This window comes from Ipomoea nil, unplaced genomic scaffold (assembly GCF_001879475.1).
Source record: "Ipomoea nil cultivar Tokyo-kokei standard unplaced genomic scaffold, Asagao_1.1 scaffold2705, whole genome shotgun sequence".
NCBI lineage: Eukaryota > Viridiplantae > Streptophyta > Magnoliopsida > Solanales > Convolvulaceae > Ipomoea > Ipomoea nil.
In genome coordinates this window covers 3,528,958-3,554,104 of record NW_017619133.1, presented here as the reverse complement: position 1 = coordinate 3,554,104, position 25,147 = coordinate 3,528,958, and the positions used below count along the sequence as shown (strand labels likewise).

General features: G+C 33.4%; 1 protein-coding gene across 4 annotated transcripts in view; it reads left to right on the top strand.

Moving 5' to 3' along the window:
* The first annotated feature begins 3,542 nt into the window (after positions 1–3,542).
* LOC109156394 (peroxidase 4-like) overlaps positions 3,543–25,147 on the top strand; it is a 49,734-nt gene continuing 28,129 nt past the window's right edge. The window contains exons 1-5 of one of the 4 annotated variants that reach the window (XM_019304237.1): positions 3,596–3,939; positions 4,925–5,116; positions 5,236–5,404; positions 6,157–6,558; positions 13,127–13,136. In XM_019304237.1, the coding sequence (XP_019159782.1) occupies positions 3,676–3,939; positions 4,925–5,116; positions 5,236–5,404; positions 6,157–6,548 (1,017 nt within the window). In that variant the 5' untranslated portion in view covers positions 3,596–3,675 and the 3' untranslated portion in view covers positions 6,549–6,558; positions 13,127–13,136. Of the gene's footprint in view, positions 3,940–4,924; positions 5,117–5,235; positions 5,405–6,156; positions 6,559–7,319; positions 7,331–13,126; positions 13,137–25,147 lie in introns of those variants that run through there. The other 3 variants (XM_019304239.1, XM_019304236.1, XM_019304235.1) reach the window with 3 other exon arrangements.

Below are 25,147 nucleotides of genomic sequence, written 5' to 3'. Positions count from 1 at the left end.
GTTCTTACACAATGAGTCAAAGTAGTAGGAAAACACTTATAGTAAATGTAGGCATGGCCTGTGCCACAAATTTTAACAATATTTCCTTCCCTGCCCGTGATAAAAATTTCTTATTCCATGAGCCTATTCTCTGCCCGACCTTATCCTCAATATATGCAAAAACAGCACGTTTATTCCTTCCAACAAAGGTCGGCAAACCCAGATAATTTTCAAAATTTGTTACCTGCTGCACTCCAAACATAGCCGTCACTGAATTTCTATCTGCAAGCTGGGTATTCTTGCTAAAGTAAATGTTTGATTTGTGATAGTTAATAGTTTGGCCAGAAAGTTCCTCATAAGATGTAAGACACATTTTGACCGCCCTGCTTCCTGTACATTTGCCTTAAAGAAAAGGAGACTATCATTTACAAAAAATAGATGTGAGAGAGCGGGACCCCCCCCCCCCTCCCCCTTGCCACCCTTATACCATGAAATCACCTCTATCCTGGGCCTGCTGCAACAACAAAGATAATCCCTCCGCACAAATAATGAATATGAAGACAAAGGATCTCCTTGACGGAGACCCCGCGTTGGGATTCACTGCCCCCCATAAACCCCATTAATCATTATATTATAAGACACAGTTGTGACACATTCCATAATCAGATTCACCCACCTCCCTGAAAACCCAAGGCCAAAAGCATCTTCTTCAAAAAAGACCACTCCATTCTGTCATAAGCTTTGGTCATATCTAACTTCAGCGCACCCACCCAACACGACCCAACTGCTTTCTATTCAAAAAATGCCCACCTCAGCAGCAACCAAAATATTATCCGTGATAAGTCTGCCTAGGAGAAAAGCACTCTGCGACACAGATATAATATCACCCAACAACGGTTTCATCCGATTAGCAATAACCTTGACAATTATCTTATACACCACATTACTAATTAAGGGCAATCGGCCATGTCAGTTACTAATTCCGGGGACTGTTTCTTAGGGATCAACACCACATTCGACTCATTAAGCCCAGTTGGTAAAGATCCCGAATTCAAACAATCCAGAACAAAATCAGTGACATCTGTCCTCACAATATCCCAAAATTGCTGATAAAAACCCGAATTCATATCAACCGGCCTCGGGGCCTTCTCAGAAAACATAGCAAATAGGACAGTCTTAACTTCTCCGGATCATAGGGCCGATTCAACCAATCTTTATAATTGTGTTAACTTATTAACGAATTTATTTACACAAATTCTGAAGGTCTACTTTTTTATAGTATATTTGGTACAGGATAATGTTAGCAGACTTTGAATTGGCATGACAACTTAGCTGGCTAGATGGCTGCAGGTAGCATCCTTTTCTCCGGCTCTTATTTATATGATGATTATATATGGTGACGAGGAACTTTCAAACTAACCTTAATTAAGTTAATTTGAACTTACGTACGAAAAACGTGTTTTTAGACTTTTATCAAAATGAAAATTAAATTATTACAACACAGTTAGCAAATCCTTTAATTTATCGAAAAGCCCACGCTATCAAAAGGTGCCATCCCGGGAAGTCGCCTCGCCTCGGCGTTGGGGAATAGTTATGCTGTGCATCTGTATGCACCATGCATGGTGCATACAGATGCAAAAACGACGTCGTTTTATTAAAAACGCGCGTCTCTCCTTTAAAAAAAAAATTCAGGTTTGATTCCTAGTAACAACATTATTTTGTTCATTCATTATGAAATTTTAGTTCATGGATTATGGAATTATAGTTCATCGATTATGGAACTATAGTTCATCGATTCTGGAATTATAGTTCATCGATTCTGAAATTTTAGTTCATAGATTCTGGAATTTTAGTTCATTCATTCTGAAAATTTTAGTTCATATATTAGATTATGGAATTATAGTTCATCAATTATGGAATTATAGTTCATCGATTATGGAATTATAGTTCATCGATTATGGAATTATAATTTCGAACCTAATTTTTTTTTTTTAAGGGGAGACGCGCGTTTTATAAAAACGACGTCGTTTTTGCATCCGTATGCACCATGCTTGGTGCATACGGATGCACAGCATAATTTGCCAGCGTTGGGTGAAATTAGTTTAAGTTGTTTAAAGTTGATTGATTTATATTGAGAAGCTATGGCCAATAAATAGTTTTTATAAAAAAAATTAAATTTAAAATTTTGTAATTATTAAGTTAATTGTCAGACCAATTCAGTTGAGATTGCTTTTGACATTAGTAAATCTTTTAATGATTCACAGGAAAGCTTAATGATGGATGTCCAGTGGGTACCACCTAACAAACAGTCAGACATGGGACTTGGGAACAAGTTAGTATTTGGCAAATTATACTATGGACCGTGGTCCACAATGCATTGTGGTCCAGATATCAAATATACACTGCAGTTCCATTTCAACACAATTACAATATTATTTTGATATAATTACAGTTTCTTTGGACAATATACATTCAAATATGTGAAATTGTTATTCAGTTTCATTTTGTATACACTGCAGTTTCATTTCAACACAACTACAGTTTCATTTAAACACACTATAGTGTCTGTCGTTTTTGAACCACGATCCACAAAGTTTTGTGGACCGCGGTCACAGTATAATTGATGTTAGTATTGACCCCCTAATTATTTTTCTATAACCTCCAACTAATTGCCCCATAAATATTCCAATTATTACCCATTATTTCTCATTTATCACCCATTAAATCTCATTATCTTTCATTTATTACCCATAAAATCTCATTATTACCCCTGATTACCCATCTCTTCTAAAAGGGGAAGTCTGGAACAAGTTGAGGACCGCTCCATCTCTCACGAGAGAACACACCAATACAATATGTACAAAATCATCAACAAACAAAATAATGAATTTCTGGCTTGGCACATCCCAAAAAGGTTCGTAGTTTTTACCTTTCGATTTCCACGTTAATATTCTCATCCCTATTTAATTTTTACATTTTATTTCTCGTTTGATCGGTTATGTTGGCCCGCCGAGTGACTACCCTAGGTCACAAAACCAACACCCGCATTATTTCCTTGTGACTTTAGTAAAAAAAAAAAAAAAAAAAAAAAAAAAAAAAAAAAAAAAAAAAAAACCAACCTAAATTGCTTATAACAATTGAAAGTCAAAAATGGTCAGAAATAGCAACAAGGGTTTTTTCGGATATTAAAAGTGGTCAGAACAAGGCTTTTGACTTGATTTAAGATAACTTTCAGGTGGTCGAAAATTTCAGAATTTCCAGTAGTGAAGGCCAATCCACAACTCTTATAAGAAATTCAATTTAAAACTTTGTAAGGAGTAATTATTAAGCTAACACTCTGACCAGTTTATCTCTTATAAGAAATTCAATTTAAAACTTTGTAAGGAGTAATTATTAAGCTAACAGTCTGACCAGTTTAGTTGGAATTACTATGTAGCTAGGAAATCGTCACCTTATGTTGGCGTACTTTGTCTCCTCACGGTTAGACGTAGAAAAGTCTTCCGTGATCACATGCAAAAGTCCATCGGATTAGGTAGCAAAGCTTAATGGCTGCTTCTTGCTAAACCAAAAAATATCAATTTCCCCTCTCACTAATCACTATATATACCTACTAGTCTATCCATTGTGTTCCACACACACGCATTATTATCTCGTTAATTATCTACTAAACAACCTTGTTTGCATTTGATTTGTACAATGGTTGCTTTTTCTTCTTCTTCTTCTTCTTCTTTTTCTTCATCTTGTTGGACAACAAGAGCAAGAATGATGGTCGTTTTGATTGTTCTTGTTATTTCCATGTTGTCGGGTAGCACTTCTGCGCAGCTCTCCACCAATTTCTACTCCAAGAGTTGTCCCAAGTTGCTTGCTACTGTAAAATCAGTCGTAAAATCTGCAGTCAACAAGGAAAAGCGTATGGGTGCTTCGCTCCTTCGCCTCCACTTCCATGATTGCTTTGTCCAAGTAATATACATATTTCATTATTTTCTATCATGATCCCCATTTTAATGGTTGTTAGTTAATGGACATGTTTGGTAAATGGCGGTTAGTTAATAGATGTTAGCTATTAGCCGATTGTGTTAATTCGAGATTATAACTAGTTGATAACATTAGTTGTTGTAGAAACGTGTTTGGTAAATTAGCTGTTAGCGGATAGCTGTTTGGTATAATTTCTTTTCTGAAAAAGCTAATTGAAAAAGTTGCTTGGAGTAGCTTTTTGAATTTTAGCATTTTGGAGTTGCAAAAAGCTAATTAACCAAACACTTATATTGATATTTTAACTAAAATCAAACAATTAATAGTGGACAAATAAGCTACAATTGGCTTATAGGCCAATTTTTTACCAAACAGAGTCAATAGCTGTTAGCTGATTGGGTTAATTAGAGGGTATAACTAGTTAATAACATTAGCTGATTGTAGAAAGGTGTTTGATAAATTAGCTGTTAGCTGATAGCTGTTTGGTATAATATCTTTTCTCAAAAAGGTAATTGAAAAAGTTGCTTATTTGCTTTGAATAGTTTTTTGAATTTTAGCATTTTAGAGTAAAAAAGCTAATTAACCAAACACTTATATTGATTTTTAAATCAAGTCAAAAACTAATTAATAGTGGTTAAATAAGTCAAAATTGACCTAGGCTAACTATTTTACCAAACAGAATCAAGTGTGTATTTCACCGGTCATAAACTATTTTTTTGCCTTGTATGTTATACGGAGTATATTATATAGTATACAAAAAGTTTAATTATTTGATCTTATAAATATGAATTTTGCTTGATGTGACTGAGTGAGAGTGACGTGAGTGGTTTTTAACAGTTTACTTTTTATTATCGGCATAGATGTTATTATGTTGAGTACTACTAAATTAAAAATAGTAATTTTTTTTATGAAAGAATTATAATTAAAAATTAAAGTTTGTATTTAAGAGACAAGATATTGTTTGATTAAACAGGGTTGCGATGGATCCATTCTTCTAGACGATACCTCTTCCTTTACTGGAGAAAAAACTGCTGGTCCTAACAACAATTCTGTTAGGGGGTTCAATGTCATTGACAGCATCAAATCGGCAGTTGAAAAAGTATGTCCAGGCGTTGTGTCTTGTGCAGATATTGTCACTATTGCTGCTCGTGACTCGGTTGTTTTGGTAATACCTTAACCCAATTCAATGAGGCTATTTCTCCCTGTACACATAGTTAATTACTACTTTTATACATAACTACTCCCAAAGGGCCAATGGTTTTATTATATTTTCTCTTCTTACAGCTTGGAGGACCAAACTGGAATGTGAAACTCGGAAGGAGAGACTCCAAAACAGCCAGCCTGTCTGCAGCCAACAGCGGTGTAATCCCACCTCCGACAGCAACGCTCAACAATCTCATCACAAGGTTCCAAAACAAAGGTCTCTCTGCTAGGGATATGGTTGCTTTATCAGGTTCGACAAAAATTTATGTTAACATTAGTTAAAACAACAAATTAAGTGCATACTATGTGTCGGACGGAGGTCGGTAAGGGCCAAGTCCAGCAAAACGTGACTAGAAGAATTGGTGGGCGGAGGCCAGTAAATAGTCAAGTTCAACATCTTGGCTGTCGAAAATGTGTGATGATATAAGAAAATAAAGTTGCATTTCGCTTCCAGCGATATTTTTTAGCGTACGTGGTGGTGAATATTTAATACTAACAAGTGGTATCAGAGCTCGGTCACGGACAGCTGGTGCTGAGAGGCCAGAGAATTGTTGGGCGGAGGCCAATAAGGGCCAAGTCCAGCATCATAGTTATAGTTTTTGGCGTAGCGGTAAGTGCTTGATCCTAACACTATGGTCTTGTTTGGTAAAAATAGTTAGCTTATCAACCAATTTTGACTTATTTAACCACTATTAATTGTTTGACTTAGTTAAAAAAATTAAAATAAGTGTTTGGTTAATTAATTTTTTTGTAGCTCCAGAAATTCAAAAATTCAAAAAGCTACTCAAAACAATTTTTTCAATTAGTATTTTTAGAAAAGAAATTATACTCAACAGCTAACAACTAATAACTACTAAACACTTTTCTACCATCAACTAATGTTATCAACTAATTACACATTCTAATTAACCAAATCAGCTATCAGTCATTTACCAAACAAACACATATAAATATGTATTTGCTAAAGTAGGGTATATTTGATAAACATATATATATATACAGGCGCACACACAATTGGAAAAGCGAGGTGTACAGTTTTTAGGAGGCGAATTTACAACGAGACCAACATTGACTCATCCTTCGCTAAGACAAGACAACAAACATGTCCGAGCCAGACAGGGTCAGGGGACAACAACTTAGCCCCTCTTGACTTTAAAACCCAGGCTTTCTTCGACAACAACTACTACAAGAACCTGCTTGCCAAGAAGGGACTTCTCCACTCCGACCAAGTGCTCTTCAATGGCGGATCCACCGATTCCATCGTTCAAAAATACAGCCAAAACCAGGCGTCATTCGACTCCGATTTTGTGAAGGCCATGATCAAGATGGGCGATATTAGCCCTCTCACCGGGTCTAGTGGTGAGATCAGGAAGAATTGCAGAAGGGCTAACTGATAATATATATGTTTGGTTTTGTACGTGATTTGAGTTCTTCAAGTGTAAAATAAATTCTATGATGTTGTATCCTACTTTAAGTGAGGTCGATCGGGTACTACATTGTTGTTGTTTGTTTGTTTGTTTGTTTTTTTTTTTTTTTTTTTTGGTTGTTGAAATGCCATTTATTTCATTTGGTAGGATGTCTAAGTGAAAATGAAAGCGTGATGAGTTATTGAAGGAAACTATTAATTGTATTCAAGCGTGTTTTTGTTTTCTACACATGGCTTATATTAATTGAGTAGAATAAATTTTTTTAAAAAATTATGAATCATATTAAAAGCTGATTATTATTCATTGCACATCAACAAAGTAAAGCTGATTATTGTTATTGTGCCCACGTGGGTAGCTCAACTGGTCATAGAGATAAAACTTTGGAAGAATGATCAGGATTGAGTCTCACCAGCAGCAGTGTGGGAGCAACCTCTCAAAGTGAGGGGGGCTTCTTGTGCGTAGTGAGCACCGGTCTAGCCTCTGTGGTTCATGTTCAGTTGAGTCACCATGATTTACATCCTCCCAAATACTCTGTCGGGCCGGGGTGTAGGGGACCCTTAGGGTTGGGGTTCTGGAAGAATGATTATTGTTATTGTATTGAATGATTACTGAATACTAGTGATTAGATTAGTGGTTAATTTGAACATGCAAAAAATTGAGTTGTCTATTCACGCAAAATACTCGTGGAAAAGTCTAGGTGCAGCCAGCCAATAATTAGATGGCGACATTTAAAATGAGATCGAGTATATCAATTATTATTGGGTCGTTATATCATGGATCGCGGTGTACGTGTACTGCGGTCAAAATGACGTTTTTTTTTTTTTCTTCCAAAGACTAAACCTCAATAATTAGATGGCGACATTTAAAATGAGATCGAGTATATCAATTATTATTGGGTCGTTATATCATGGATCGCGGTGTACGTGCACTGCGGTCAAAATGACGTTTTTTTTTTTCTTCCAAAGACTAAACCTCAATCCTAAGGGTCTCCTACACCCTGACTCAGAGCATTTGGGAGGATGGAACCACAGATGCGCGCTAGATCTTTGCTCACTGCGCACAAGGAACCCCCTCACTTTGAGAGGTTGCTCCACACTGCCGCTGGTGAGACTCGGTCCCTGGTCATTCTTCCAAACTTTCACCTCTATGACCAGTTGAGCTGTCTATGCAGGTAAACAACGCCTTTTTTTTAAGTAAAGAAACGGCGCGCCATTAGTGTTATCGGAGCACGCATTTTTTTGTATGTTAATTACCAACTGACACTACAATATATCTAAATTGACACTGCCTCACGTATTATTTTTATATTGTCAAATGAAACTGCAGTTATATCAAAATGATACTGTAGTTGTGGTGAAATAAAACTGCAGTGTATATAAAATGAAACTAAATAACGTTTCACATATTTGAGTGTATATTGTACAATGAAGCTGTAATTATATCAAAATGATCATATAGTTATGTTTTAATAAAACTATAGTGTATATAAAATAAAATTTAATAACATTTTCACATATTTGAGTCTATAAATATCGAATGAAACTGTAGGTATATCGAAATGAAACTGTAGTTATGTTGAACTGAAACTGCAGTGTATACAAAATGAAACTGAATAACAAAGTTACTTTTTGTTGAAGCAGTGGCGGAGGCAGGTGTATTCCATGGGGGCCTTGGCCCGCCTCCCCCAATTTTTTTTTTTAATATTATGTATGTGTTAATTTTTTAAAAAATATTATAGAATTTTAAAATTTTGTTACTCCTTCAAAATATTTGTCCCCCTCTCACTTAAATTAATCTTACAGGTTAAGTTATAAACTTCTGTATCTTCTCAACTTCTCCAGTTCTCTCTTATTTTGAATTATGTCTTCCCTATATTGTTTACTCACATTCAAATTAAACATCATCATTAACTTACCTACTAGTTTCTCTCTCAAGAACCATACATATATGCCGCATATACGGTATAACAAGATAATTTGTCATAAATAAAATCTATGCATATTTTTCAAGTTAATTTTTGTTTTTTGTTTTTTATTTTTATTTTTTGTTTTTATTTTTTGTTTTTTATTTTGTTTCTAACTACTTGTTTGGTTAGTTTTTGTTTCATATTCTATTGTTTATCTTAAATAGTTGTTTTGTTTGATTCTAAATAATGGACATCAAGGTGCATTTGTTTGGTTAATTATGCAGATTTGTGGTTGTGAGATAAATTTTGTATTTGTGTAGTATATGTATTTGAGAAAACAATTGTTATTATGTTATGTTGTGAAGACGGGTTTTCAAGAAATAATCAATAGTCTTTTAAAACAGGCATGAATGTTTTCATTCTTTCAATGGTACAAAGCAATGTGCATCGAAAAGCATATTGCAAAATAATTTAATATAGATTCAATTATAAATGGTTTATTTTAAACTTTATTAAATTTGTAATGTAATAATTATTTTAAAATATGTTAACTCGATATCAATATATTTGATTTAGTACCTCGACCGTAGTTGGCCCCCACACTATTAAGTTCTGGCTCTGCCCCTGTGCGGAAGGACGCGGAATGACGGGAAACGAATGCGGTTTCTTTTCATTAAACAAAATAACGTCGTTTTGATGTACGGTGCATAATCGATTATGCACCGTAGTGCACGATATAATTTGTCATTATTTTTGTGTATGTCTCATATTTACGAAATAAACCGGAATGGAGTGAATTTTTACTTCTTTTTTTCATCTAATAAATTTTAGATATGTAACGAAAATTTTACTTTATACGATACACTTATTATTTTCATTTTTTAGCTTGAAATACCTAATAAAACCCAATTCCCAGATTTCACTTTCAATACTAGCTCGGAAATTGTTTTTGTTTTGTTTTGCTTTTGTTTTTCTTTTACGTTTTATTTTTTCTTTAAATGTTTTTGAACAAATGTTAATTTTGGTTTCACGAGTATTAGTAAAATGATAGTTTTGATTTACATATTTAATTCGTACCAATTTTCATTTATAACTATTGTTTTAGTATTAATTTCCATCAACGACTATTGTCTTAGTGTCAAAATTGGTTACGTCAGTTATCCGATCCCTTCACTTAAGACATGTCGAAATATGAAACTATTAACGATATTTTCGTTATTTTCAAATTAAGATCCTAATTTGAGCATGAATAAAGGAATTTAAGCCCTAAGATTGATCTCAATTGGTAGTTCTCCTCCTCAAATTAAGGTAGGTTGAGGAGGAGAACTGTGAATTGAAATTGATCTTAGCGCTTAGATCCCTTTATTAATGCTCAAATTGGGGTCTTAAGTTGAAAAGGACAAAAATATTCTAAAATTTTTTAGATTTCGGCATGTCTTAAACAAAGGGGTGACGGGCGTGATCAATTTTGACACTAAAACAATAGTCATGCATGGATGAAAATTGATACTAAAACAATAGTCGCGTGGATGAAAATTGGTAGGAATTAAGCATGTGCACCAAAACTGTCATTTTGCTAATACTCGTGGGACCAATATTGGTATTTGCTTTTTTTTTTTTCTTTTTTTTTTTGGTGATGAGAAAAACCCGTAGCTACTATTTAAGGGTGTACACTTGATAAATCACTAAATCCTGCTCTTGTGTAATAGTCTAATAACCATACAAAAGAGATAAACCACACTAATAGCTCCTTGTGCGATAAACTCGACCAATAGGGTGTTGGTAATAATCGAACTTGTGATTTTCAAGTACAAAAATTATATTCCACGACAAATTATATCATGGACCATGTTTCACCTTGCAACATGGACCATAGTTCATTATTATAATACTGTAGGTCCATTGTAACAATAATGTAGGTTGATTAAAATAACTTCAATTTGCCTATTGTCATTTACAAATATTATTCCTTTTTTTTTTTTTTTTTTTTTGTATAGGAATAAGGGTCAAATAGGCCATTGAATTGCACACAATAATGCAATTAGGTCATTGAACTCAAAAAATCAACAATTGGGTCCCAAAACTAACCAATTTTAAACAATTCTTTCAATTTGAATGTTTCCAACAGGTTAACATGTTATCTTCCCAAATTAATTTTTTTTTTAATAAATAAAGTTTAAAAATTAATTATTAAAAAAAAAAAACAGAATCCGGCCGGAGACGAAGAAACCTTCTTCGACTCCGACCGGTTTCTTCGTCTCCATAGCCGGAGTCGACCAAATTAGTAATTTTACAATAGTCGAAGGACCATTTCGGTAATAAACTCTATTCACAATTATTGAATCTCTATATTCATAATTACAGAACTATATGTTCATAATTATGTTCACAACTCTATGTTCATAATTTTTGAACTATATATTCATAATTATGAACAGTTTTAGAACTCTGTCCACCTTGCAAGGTGGACACGGTTTTACAGCATAATTTGCCCTGGATAGATGAGCGGTCGTTATATCGTGGACCGCGGTCAAAACGACGTCGTTTCTTTGAGAAAAGAAACGGTGTGCTGTTACTGTTAACAAGCGCGGATTTTTTGGTATGTTAATTACCAACTGAAACTACAGTATATCTAAACTGACACAGTGTATCTAAACCGACACTGCCTCACGTATTATTTTATATATTATCAAATGAAACTGCAGTTATATCAAAATGATATTGTAGTTGTGGTGAAATGAAACTGTAGTTTATATAAAATGAAACTGAATAACATTTCACACATTTGAGTGTATATTGTGCAATGAAGTTGTAGTTATATCGAAATGATCTTGTAGTTGTGTTTTAATAAAACTATAGTGTATATATAAAATAAAGTTAAATAACATTTTTACATATTTGAGTGTATAAATGTCGAATGAAACTATAGTTATATCGAAATGAAACTGTAGTTGTGTTGAACTGAAACTGCAGTGTATACAAAATTAAACTAAATAACAGAGTTACTTTTTTCGGAACGGCATGAAACGGGTGCCGTTTCTTTTCTTTTTTTTTTGGTGGAAACCACACATTATGGTCCGGGTCTTTCTCTGTCCGTTAAACGGTCCAGGTCCACCCGGTTCGCTCCGAGAGGCACAGAAGCTGGCCTAAAGGGAATCGTCACTTGTGGGAATTGAACCCGGGTTATCCCGGAATTCTCCCCCACAAAGAGAGCTCATTTGCCACTTGAGCTATCCTATTGGGTTGGTGCCGGGTTATACCGGGTGCCGTTTCTTTTCATTAACCAAAATGACATCGTTTTGAAGCTTGGTGCATAATCGATTATGCACCGCGGTGCACAATATAATTTGCCACATTAGTACACTTGGGCTTGTGTACTATGGAAATTATCTTTTATTTTCTATTTTCAATTTGGATTCGTTGTTGTTTACACAAATTTTCATTTTTATTTTCTCAATAAAAATTAGGCCCAATTTCAAAACGACAAATTAAGTTTAATCCACCAAATTACAGGCCTACTTATAATCTTCTGGGATTCTACAACACTTATATTGTATTTTTCTTGTTATATATATATATATATATATATATATATATATATATATATATATATATATATATATATATATATATATATATATACACACATACTATCTACTATACTAATCTATCTACTATATATTATATATATACTAATAAGAGCCCAAGAGAGTTAGGCCTATAATGGGTAAAAAAAATGGCGGTCAAATTTTTTAATCAAATGAATGGCTCAGATTGATCAGATTTTAATTTTTCCTTAAGATTTACTAATTTATCCTTAATGAATATGATTTTCCGTTAATTTTTCCGTTAAATATTATATTTTCCGTTAGTTTCTGTTAGTTCACCGTTAACTTACTCATTGATTTCAATAAGAAATGTCTTAGGTTCGAACCTTATTCCAATTAAAGTTGACATAATTAGTACTCTATTTTACTCTTATTAAATTAAATAATAATTTAGTAGCTACAACAAAAAATAATACATGCATATATATGCATTTCTTTAATTTAGAATTATGTGTCTACAATGTCTTTATTCAAAAAAAAAATTATTCATTATCAATAAATTAAATAAGATAAATAATTTCATTAGTTATATTGTCTTTATTTTTTCTCCAATATAAAAATTCTTTACATTCAATTTCATCAATTGATTATATTCGCTACATTATCCCTACAATGTCTTTATTAAAAAAAAATTATTCATTATCAATAAATTAATTAAGAGAAATAATTTTATTAGTTATATTGTCTTTATATTTCTCCAATGTAAAAATTCTTTACATTCAAATTAATCAATTGATTATATTCACTACATTGTCTATTATCTTTTTTGTGCACTATTTTTTAATTAAATATCAAAGTTATAATACAAAATAATGTTATATATTTATTTACCAAGTATTTTATTAATACCATGAAAAAATTAAAAAAATATAATTCATAAAGCCAATCATATTAACTACTTGAGGGATTTGTTGACAAAGAGAGTATTCGAATCTCACAACAAAAAAGTGAGAACTACCTCGCAATGTCCTTGATTGACAATCCGCAGTTAGCGATTAACGTTAGTGGACTATATTAGCGGATTTGACCAGCGAATTATATCAACAGTTGGTAAAAAGATATTTGAAAATATTAGCTGTCTAGATTACCATGTAAAATGACCTAAGGGTATACATAATAATAATAATAATAATAATAATAATAATAATAATAATAATAATAATAATAATAATAATAATAATAATAATAAAAAAAAAAATAATAATAATAATAATAATAATTGTTTAAATATATATATATATATATATATATATATATATATATATATATATATATATATATATATATATATATATATATATATATAAAATTAAACCAATCATATTAACTACCTTGGGGATACTACATTGGGGAACAGATACTACTTTTTAATAGAGCCAGTAGCATTAAAAAAAACTACCTTGGAGATTTGTTGACAAAAAGAGTATTTAAATCATTTACACAACAAATTGAAGTGGGAAACTACATTGCAATGTCCTTGTTTGGCAATCAGCAGTTAACTATTCAATATTAGTATATATTTAATATTTTATGCCTTAATTTTTATTTGCTCTCCCTTATGTCCCGTATTTGGTTTCAACCATACCTATACAATTATTTTATTGACAATTATAATCAATCTTGACTATATTATCTTGCATTTGTAAACTTAGAATTACCTATTTAAATACACAAATTCAACATTCAAGTATCTATGCATGAACAATTCCAATATAATCTTGCATTTATATACTTTAGAGTACTTATTTTAAAAAAATATTGGGCATTATCCTAATCGCGCAATGCGCGTAAAAAACTAGTATATATATATAGCGTAAATTATACCGTGGAAACATGTTCACCATGCTTTGTGAACACGGTCCCAAACGGCATCATTTTTACCAAAAAAAAAAAATTAATTAATGTGCTGTTAACGGCATTTTGCATTCTATGTTTAGATTATGAATTTACATTTATTCAATTATAAATTTTCTATTATGAGATTATGAATTTACAGTTATGTAATTATGAATTTTCTGTACATTCATAATCTCATAACAGAAAATTCATAATCTCATAAAAAAGTAAAATATTTATTAAATTATGAATTTTCTGTTATGAGATTATGAATTTACAGTTATGTAATTATGAATTTTCTGTACATTCATAATCTCATAACAGAAAATTCATAATCTCATCACAGAAAATTCATAATTTCATAACGGAAAATTCATAATCTCATAAAAGAAAATTCATAATTTCATAACTACACATTCATAAATTCATACCTGCACATTCATAATTTATGAGTGTTGAAGAAACTTGAACGAAGAGGAAGTGAAACCGCAAAATGTGAATATGAAGAAGAAAAGTCGCGTTGTTAATTTTTTTTTAAAAAAAAAAAAGAAGAAAAAAAAAAAAGAAAGATTGGTGGAAGATAACGGTGCCCGTAGGCACCGTTACAGTTTGGGACCGTTTTCAGCATGGATGGTGAACACGGTTCCATGGCATAACGATTGTATATATAGAGTCTTGTTATGAAATGCGCTCCTCATAAATATTTCAAACATATACTATCTTGTAAAGAATTAAAATTATTTCGAAAAAAAATTAAATGTTTCAAACAGATAATGACATCGTTTATGAATTATCGATTAACTAATTATTTAATAAATACTTCATCCGTCTCATTTTATGTGTCTGGTTCAATTAACAAGACTTTACTAAAATAATAAATAACAAATTGTATTAGTTATTTACTATTACCGATCAATATGTAAAAAAACTCATAACTTAAAGGGCATTAATAATAGTAGTAGTAATAATAATAATATATTAATTATATAGCAATTACATTTATTAAATTTATTAAATAATGATAATAAGTAAATAAATAAATTCTTTATAATAATTATAATTAAATAATAAATAAAACATTAAAAAAAAAAGAATAAAAATTTAGCCTTTCGGTTGCTAGTTGACCACCACAGGAAATCATCGATTTTCCGACCACCTAATAATATGGTCGCAAAAACTAAATTTTTTTCTCTTTTCCGTAGTTTAAATTTTATAACTAATTTTGTTTCCGGCCACCGAGTAAAAGTGGTCGGAAATTTGTCTTTTTTTTTTTTTTTTGAAACAAATGCGAGACAACTTCGTTAGAAACTTAATAAACCAGAAATACAAGTCGGCGGGATAAATTCCCACGTTCCAGAAACAGGTGAGGAATCGGTCGCCCATGCTAGTTCGTGAGCCACACGATTCGCTGTTCTCTTGACATGGCAAACACTAACGCTTCCAATGTCATTAGCAATAGACAGGCATTGCTTTACAACTACATCTACATACGAATAATCTAGACTACTAGAATTAAAAGCAGTGCTGAATTTAAACAATCCGACTCAAGAATAATGTTATGATAATGTAATTCTTTGAGCCAGGTTAACGCCTCCTTGGCCGCAATTGCCTCCACCATCAATGGATCTCGACTGCCTAGAATACGTCCATTCCTTACTGCTACAAAGCGGCCGTTACGATCTCGAATGATAGCTCCATAACCAGCCCCATCTGAGAACGTAGCAGCGTCAACATTGCATTTAAAAGACATAGGTGGTGGTGGTTCCCATAGTGTCGTATGGCCAGATTGGTCATCCCTCCTTGTGCCCTGACTGTAGCACTCCTTCCAGCAAGTTTTCAACCTCTTCACATGCCACCGCAACCCTATCACGGATGGCTGTAGATTGTGCCACACTGTGTCGTTCCACGCTGACCAAATTGCCCAAACGATAGCAGCAAGTGTGATAGCCTGCTCCACAGTCGAGTTGTCAAGCCAGTGATCCATGAACGACTGCATACATCGACCCTGCAGCACATCATCACATTCCCAGATCTCCCTAGCATAAATACACTCGCAGAATAAATGTTTAGGCGTCTCTTGCGCGTAGCTACAAAATGGACAGTAGTCAACAACTAACTTTGGGAAAAATCCCCAAGTATAAATTAAAGTAGAAAGCCTCTCCAAGAATCAATTAATTTGTTAGTTAGTAATAATTGTACGATAAATTTGGAAAAAGCTAGGCGACTAAAGTTTTACGTTTCGCGTAATTGAATTATGGAATAAAAAAAGTGTGTAATTGAAATATTAAATACAAAAAAATTATGCAATTAGAATTTTTTACAAGTTAGTTTTATGTTTCTGATGCCACTTGATATATAAAATAATTTTTTATTTAACAATTTAATAATTATATAATTGTTGTAGTTTGGCTTATCAATTAGCACGGTCATCGCGTGATGATTGCACGAAAATTGCGCTGACATTATATATATATATATATATATATATATATATATATATATATATATATATATATATATATATATATATTTGTAAAGTATAGAGAAGTAAAAGGGGGAGAAGGACACAAGATTTAGAGCACAACAATCTATGATCTTCATTTCATTAGCCTTCAGCCCTTCACTATCAATTTATAGGAATCCATACAACCTTTCATATTCTTAATCATAAACAATGTAATAAGTAGAAGGCAAATGAAGAGTCTCAAGTTTAATGGCCATAAATCCATAATAAAGTATTTATAACACTCCCCCTTTGGCCATTAAATAATTATACTCATGCCTCGTTAAAACCTCTCTAGAAAAACCCTGTGGGAAAAACCTAGTCGAGGAAAAGAGTACATGCAGTATAAAATGTGTGTTGCATCAGTTGCTTAATTTAAAACCTTAGCCTAATAAAAATCCCGTGGGAGAAAAACTTAGCTAAAGAAAAAAGAGTACAACCATAAGCCTTCCGGGCGCCATCTTCAAGATTTTAAAGGCTTCCTGGAGCGTCTATCCATTTACACTTTAGAGTTTATTGCTCCCCCTGAAGACAACAATCTTCCTAGCCTTCGCATCTCAATTTTATAAAGATACTTCTCAAATGTGGATGTAGGCAGGGATTTAATGAACAAATCTGCTAGACTTTCACTAGAGCGAACCTTTTAAATGAGTATCTCACCACTCTTTTGTAGGTCATGTGGGTAATAGAACTTAGGAGCAATATGTTTGGTAAGGTCTCCTTTAATGTACCCACTACTCATCTGTTCAACACATGCCGCATTGTCCTCATATAGGATAGTGGGGGAATCAACTTTGGTCATTGTACCACATGAGCGATGGATATGTTGAATCAATGACCTCAACCATATGCATTCATGTGAGGTTTCATATAAAGCAATTATCTCCGAGTGATTAGATCAGGCAGCGACTAGGCTCTGCTTAATGGACCTCCAAGATATAGTTGTACCTCCACAAAGAAAAAACATAACCAGTATGAGATTTAGCATTATGAGGGTCAGACATATAACCAGCATCTGAATACCCCGTTAATGTAATGTCCTAATTGTTTCCAAAATAAAGACCAAGGTCTTTTGTCCTTTGGAGATATCTAAAGATATGCTTTACTGCACTCCAATGTCTTCTGGTTGAAGAGGCGCTAAATCTAGCAAGTAAATTCACTGAGAAAGCAATATCATGTCTAGTGCAATTAGCCAGATAAAGCAAGGCTCTAATAGCACTTAGGTAAGGAACTTCAAGTCCTAGTATGTCCTCATTATCCTCCTTAGGTCTAAATGGGTCTTTGCCCGCTTCAAGGGACCAGACTACCATTGGAGTGCTAAGGGAATGAGATTTAACCATATAAAATTTCTCCAATAATTTATTAATATAGTTAACTTGGTGAATAAAAATTCCATTGGGGAGATGTTCAATTTGCAGGTCGAGACAAAACTTGGTTTTTCCCAAGTCTTTCATTTCAAATTCCGCCTTTAAGCATGAACACGCTTCTATAAGGTCTTTCTTTGTCCCAATAATGTTCATGTCATTGACATACACATATATAATACAGAAGCCATTAGATGACTTCTTAATGAACATACAAGGACAAATATCATTTTTCACATATTCCTTCTTCAGGAGAAATTCACTCAAATGGTTATACCACATTCTACCAGATCACTTCAAGACATATAATAACCTTTGAAGTTTGATGCTACACATGTTTCGATCTTTCTCTCTTGTATTGGGATTTTTAATATCATCGGGTATTTTCATGTATATATCAGCATCTAGTGATCCATAAAGGTAAGCTGTCACTACATCCATCAATTACATATCTAATTTCATGTTTATTGCCAGTGATATTAAATAGTGGAATGAAATGCCATCAATAATATGAGAATATGCCTGTTTAAAATCAATTCTGGGTCACTGCGTAAACCCTTGGCCTACCAATCTCACTTTATATCTAACCACCTCATTGTTTTCATTCCTCTTTCGTACGAATACCCACTTATATCCTACTGGGATCACATCTTTGGGGGTAAGTACGGTGGGACCAAACATTTTCTTTTATTAAGCGATTTAAGCTCTGCCTCAATTGCGTCTTTCCACTTCAACCAGTCAGAGCGCTCCCGGCACTCTGTTATTGACTTTGGTTCTGGATCCAGATTATTATGTGGAATATTACAGGCAGCTGCATAGGCAAATGTGTCGTCGACGAATATTAAATATATGTTATATGTTTCTCCTGTATCAACAAAATTTATGGCAGTTTCTATATTATTATCAACCAGATCATTGTCATTTCCCAAAATATTCTGATCTGGATGTTCCGCGTCCCCAGTGTTCATATTATTTAGAGCAAGTGCAGGTTCACTGGGTTCTCCGTCTTCAGGATGGTTAAGATTTTTCTGGAGTGATTGACATATTTTACCAATTCTCGTCTTCTGCGGATTTAAATCTTTTGCACCAAGTGGTCTCCCGTGCTTCTGACAATGGGGAGTGTCAGTGTGCATATCTGGTCCCTCAGGGACTTCTACTTTCGGTGGAGCATTCACAGCAAGGATATGGGACCTGGTCACTCCTCTGCTATCAGCAAAAGCATTTGGCAGGTTATTTGCTAAATTTTGCAAATTAATAATTTTCTGAACTTCTAGTTCAGTTTGACTAGTACGTGGGTCTAGGTACTGCAGATCATTTTCATCCCATGAAATTTCCCGACATTTTGTTAAATAAGGTCTTTTATCTCCCCCTAATGCCGCGAAATGATCTTCATAAAAAATGCAGTCAGCGTACCTCGCAGTAAATTGATTTCTTGTCATGAGCTCTAGGTATTTAATGATGGATGGAAATTTATAACCAACATATACACATAGTTTTCTTTGCGGGCCCATGGAGGACAGTTTGTAGGTGTTGCAATTAGCATTTTTTACAAGTTAGTTTTAAGTTTTTTAAAAAACATGATGTCATAATGCCACTTGATATATAAAATAATTTTTTATTTGACAATTCAATAATTATATAATATATTATTAAAAATTAAGAAAAAAAGTGTATACAATCTATTTTTGCTTTGCTGCAGCGAACTTTTGAAAACCACATCTTCATTGATAAACCTTTCATTCAGACTAGAAGAACAAGGAAGCAGCCGTGAATGACTCCCCTTTGTCCAGTCCAAAAGAAGGAGGGGACAACCATGGCTGCCTCCCATTGTCCATGAAAAAAAGAAGGGGCTACCATTGTTGTCTCCATCATCGTCCAGGACGAAAGTGGATGAAGCCATGACTACCTTGTCGTTCTTCAATATCGGAAGGAGGGGCAGCTGTAACAACCCAAAATTTCATATTATAAATCCAGTATTAAGAAATCCCAAAGTAGTTTTTTCACCCTATTAAAAATTTTTGCGATCAATCGGGGTATGAATAAAATAATTTTGTTCCATTTTTAAAGTTAATTCGACACCGATGAAATGAATTTCATTCAAAAATTCCAAAATTTTCGGGTACTTTGCGTACCAAGATTTAAATCGAGAATTTTACCCGAGTGAGACCGGGAGAATTAAAAAGGGAATTTTGAACAAGTGTTCATCCATTTAGCTTTTGGGAAAATTCACTTTCCACCCCAAAGAAACAAAGAATTATCATTTTAGTCTATGGTTCATGATGCATGGTGGACCATAAGACATCCAAAAATCCCTTACAAAGTAATCTTTTAGCTTGGGGAAATTACCCCTTTACCCTCAACCAATCATTGTGTGTATCGTCCTAGGGTTTTGAACCCTATATAAACCCTTCATTCCATCACATTTTCCTGATCTCATTTCCTTGCCTCTTCCTCACTCTTTGGCTGCCAACATCAAAGGAGAAAAGCTCCAACCTAGTAAGCATGTTCATCCTCCTTTCTAGCATCATTTCTCTTCTAGTTTTCTTTAGTATTTAAGAATATAGGCTAAGGATAGAAGGTGTGTTGGGAAGTGTAGGTGGTGAAGGAGGCTCAAGCTAGACCAAGAGGAAGAAGAGATCCAAGCAAGAAGAAGAGGTCTACAAGAGGTATAACCCCATGGATTCCTCTCTAGTTTTGGCTTTGTGAAGCCTAATATTGACTAGAAATGAGTAGAAATTATGAGTTTTAATGTGTTTATGTTTGGAAGTGATCTAAGATGTGTTTGTGATTTGTTGGAATTTTTTTGGAAGTGTTTAGACAACATTATGCAGGTAGAGGTCTATCTGGTGCACAACACAGTGTGCACCAGATCAGAGTGGCGGCCCTAGCCGCGGTCCACCAGAAGGGTCGTCGGCTATAGCCGTGCCACCACGGGACTAGGGCACGGCCCTTGGAGAGGGCCGTTGCCTAGTCTCGGCACTTTAACGGGGCTCATGGGGCGGACCATGAGGAGTCCCGCCCCAGGTCCCTGAGTTTGTACTGATGAGATTTTGTGCAATGGCCGGGCCCTTGAGGCTCAGCTACGTGTCGTTTCGGACACGTTTTGGTTTTGATTTCGTTGAATTTGGATTAAAAACAAGTATGTTAAGAAGGATTTTGTGAAGAAATGTTACACAGTGCATGTTTTGCCAAACTCTCTGTGTTTGAGAAACTGTTGACTTTGTGATCAAATAATAATTTTATTGAGTAAAGAAGCAGATCCTTTGAGAATTGGATTTATTATGAAAGCATGACTAAATTGTATTATTTGATCAATGAGAATAGAAGCATACTTGTTAAGTGAAATGTATAGAAATTGCTATTTTACGAACCGAGCATGTTGATATATCTTTGAATACTTCATGTTAGTGTATTCATGATTTACAATCATATTATAGAGCTTATTGACATTTCACATGATGCATATTTCGAAAATGCATAAGGGACCAACGTGAGTCCAAGAATACTTTCAAAAACCATAAGCATGTGGTATATCATTCTTTGATGCATTGAGAAATAATAGAATTGTTGCATGCATAAGATTGATGCATGAGAGATATATTTATGTATTATCTATATCGGTGAGGTTTTGGAGGATACCGTTTGGACTATGTTCCTCTCGGGAGATATTTATGGACATTGCGGTCCCAGAGTATGTAACGCTGCGTATTCCCATGTTACGAGGTTGGAAACTTCCCGCCTGGCTTGAAATCCTGGTTAGGGGATGTGCACACTAATAGTTCGATACCTGATTCCATAGAGTTTGAACCACGAGATTGGTTTCGTAGATGGTAGGAGATATTGGGTCGGAATTATGCCGTTCCCGATGGGATAAGTCACACTTCTGTGAAACCCTAAGCCATCTACGAGTATAAGAAAAAGAAAGACAGTCAACAGAGACTCAAGAAAGAGAGTCAACAGAGACTCAAAAGAGAGAGTCAACAGAGACTCGATTACGAGAGTCAATATAGACTCGATAGAAAGAAAGAGATTCAAGAGAGACTCGAGAAAGTAACAAAGAAACCTCCACAGAAAGTACTCTATTTTATATATGAGTGTATGATTATATTATTGCACTAGATTGCATATGAGTATGAGTATATTGCTGCATGAGATTGCATAAGAGTATGGTTATATTACCGCGCTAGATTGCATATGAACATGAGTATATTGTTGCACGAGATTGCATAAGAGCATGAGTATATTGTTATACTAGATTGCATATGAATATGAATATATTGTTGCACGAGATTGCATATGAATATGAGTATATTGTTGCACAAGATTGCATAAGAGCATGAGTACATTGTTGCACGAGATTGCATATGATTATGAGTATATTGTTGCACGAGATTGCATAAGAGCATGAGTATATTGTTACACTAGATTGCATATGAATATGTGTATATTGTTGCACTAAATTGCATAAGAGTATGAGGGTATTATTGCACAAGATTTCATATGAACATGAGTATAATGTTGCACTAGATCGCATAAGATTATGATTATATTGTGGCACTAGTTTGCACGAGAATCATGATCATAATGTTATACATGATTGTTTGCGAATAGGACATCGTAAAAGATTGTTTAATAAAAAGCTTAACTTAAGATGTTCCTTGAGCATGATTATTGTGATGTAGTAGAAGTTCTATCTAATAAGCTATGTGATAAGAGTGTGATAGCATGTGAACACTTGTTATATGATCCTTAAACATGATCCTATCTGTAAGCACGAATTGCTTGATAAGCTATTTGAGAAGTTTATATGTACATGAATATACATGATTAATCTTATTCATATATAAGCATGCCAACTGATATTATAGGGTGCAAGCATTTAGAAAGAATATGATAAACTAAAGACGTTTTGAGATTAGCTTATTGCTATAATGATATCAAATGTTTTCAAAGTATATGTTAGAATGCTTTACAGGGTTGAGTGTGGTTATACTTAGCTTCGTGCTAACGGGTGTTTTCATGTTTGTCTATGTGTTGCTTGGAAAACCCCTTTCAGGTGGGCCCAGCAGTGAGAAGAGATCGAGTTAGATTAGTCTCCTAGTCTGAGCTGTCTAAACTCTAGTTCTATTTATGATGTCTTTATGGATTTAGACTTATGACCCTATACTTATGATGATGTTTGTAGACTATTTTGGGGTGACGTATTTCCCCCCCTTACTTTTCAGTATTTACTTTAGTACTCAAACTTAATCGTATGTTATAGTTTTACCCTTTAGCCTGTGCAATCACCAAGAGTGGTGGTTGTGGCGGTGACACCCTCACTACTTTTATCTAGTTTTCCACTACTTAGATTATGTTAATGACTGTTTAGAAAGATAATTAAGAGTTAGAAAAGTGGGGTGTTACAGCAGCCATGGCTACCTCCATTTTCGTCCAGGACAAAGGTGGGGGTACCCATGGCTGCCACCCCCTTCGTCCACATCAAAGGAAGGAAGGACCATAAGACACATAATATGTTTTGTGTTATACAACTACTATTCTATTCTAGGTACGGAATTTATATTCTTAAGGTACAGAAATTTATAACACAAGACACAAAAATTCACAATGCAAGACATATACACGTTATAAATTTACTTATTTTACACAGCTAATAATGTGTTTTAGGTACAAAATTGATACTCTTAAGGTATAGAATTTTATAATATAAGACACAAAAACGCAAAACACAAATCACAAAACACAAAACACATACACATGTTTTATATATATATATATATATATATATATATATATATATATATATATATATATATATATATATATATATATATATATATTCACATATTTTCAAATCTGATTTAGGTAGAGAATTTATGTTTTATACGCACATAATTTCACAACACAATGCATAAATTCATAAATAAAACACACAATATGTTGTGTATGTTACATAACTACTAATTTGTTCCATGTACAGAATTTATACTCTTAAGGTACATAATTACGTAACATAAGACACAGAAATTCACAACGCAAGACATATACATGCTTTATAGTAAGAAAAAAAACTTATAACGTAAATTGAACAACAAACGGTCGCTGTTAAAATTAAAATTCAAAACTACATTCTTTAGGATTGGAATCCACAGTGCATTGTGTAGCCTAATATACGGTATAATGATTGTAATTCTACCATCTATCATAAGTTTTTGGAGAACAAATATCGGTATTCCACAGTCGAAAGAGTAGGATGTGACAATTGCCCCCAATTTGGTTTCATTCTTGTTTGGCAGCTTTCCCTTGCCTGCTGAATTTTCAATCCGATGCTGACGTTCTTTATTGCGCGGCAGCTATAAACATTCTTAGCCAAAGATTAAAGCTAAAGCCAAGCACGGATCGGATGAATCTTTGATTGACTAGTTTAGTCAACCCAATTTGTAATATATTTTTCCTTTTTAATAAAAACTTATGTGAGACGGATTTGATCAAGATGAAAATATTATACATTTTTTATAAATACAAAACACTTTATTCCTAATTAGTATTATATTTTTTAATATAACTATTACATTTTTATTTTGATATGACTCGTCTCACGAATCACAGGAGAGTCATTATTTCCTTTTAGGTTGGGTAATTTATTATCAATAAATATTCATATATATAGTCAAATAAGAATCTAACTTTATAAATTGCCTGCCAATTAAGTTAAGGGTTGGTCTATTATGAAACCGTCTCACGGTTCTCAATACGTGAGACATATCAGATCTAATAAAAATGTATCTTAACAGAATTGTAGATATAATTAATACTTTAATTAAGTCGTATATATAACACTAGTTTTACACGCGCATTACGCGACTGATTAATGCCCAAAGTTTGCATTTAAATAAGTAATTCAAAGTATATCAATGCAAGATTATATAGAAAAAGTTCATTATAGTTGACATTAAAATTAATATTTAAAGAAATATATGTGTGGAATCACTAAGTTGATTCTCTTATACAAATATTTAAAAAATTGATCCCGTCAATTTTTACCCATTGATCATCTTAGATGGATGGATGAAACTAGCCCACACTTATCACGAGAAATCTAGTTCACAACTTCACATTTGATCATAACTATATATATATATATATATATATATATATATATATATATATATATATATATATATATATATATATATATATATATATATATATATATATATGCTTTGTTCCCCTAAAAAATACTCCCCCCTCCCCCCTCACAAAAAAATTCATCCTAACATGACTTATAACAATTGGATGTCATGGATTGGGACCCCACTAACTTATTATCAAAGACTAAATCATCAAAT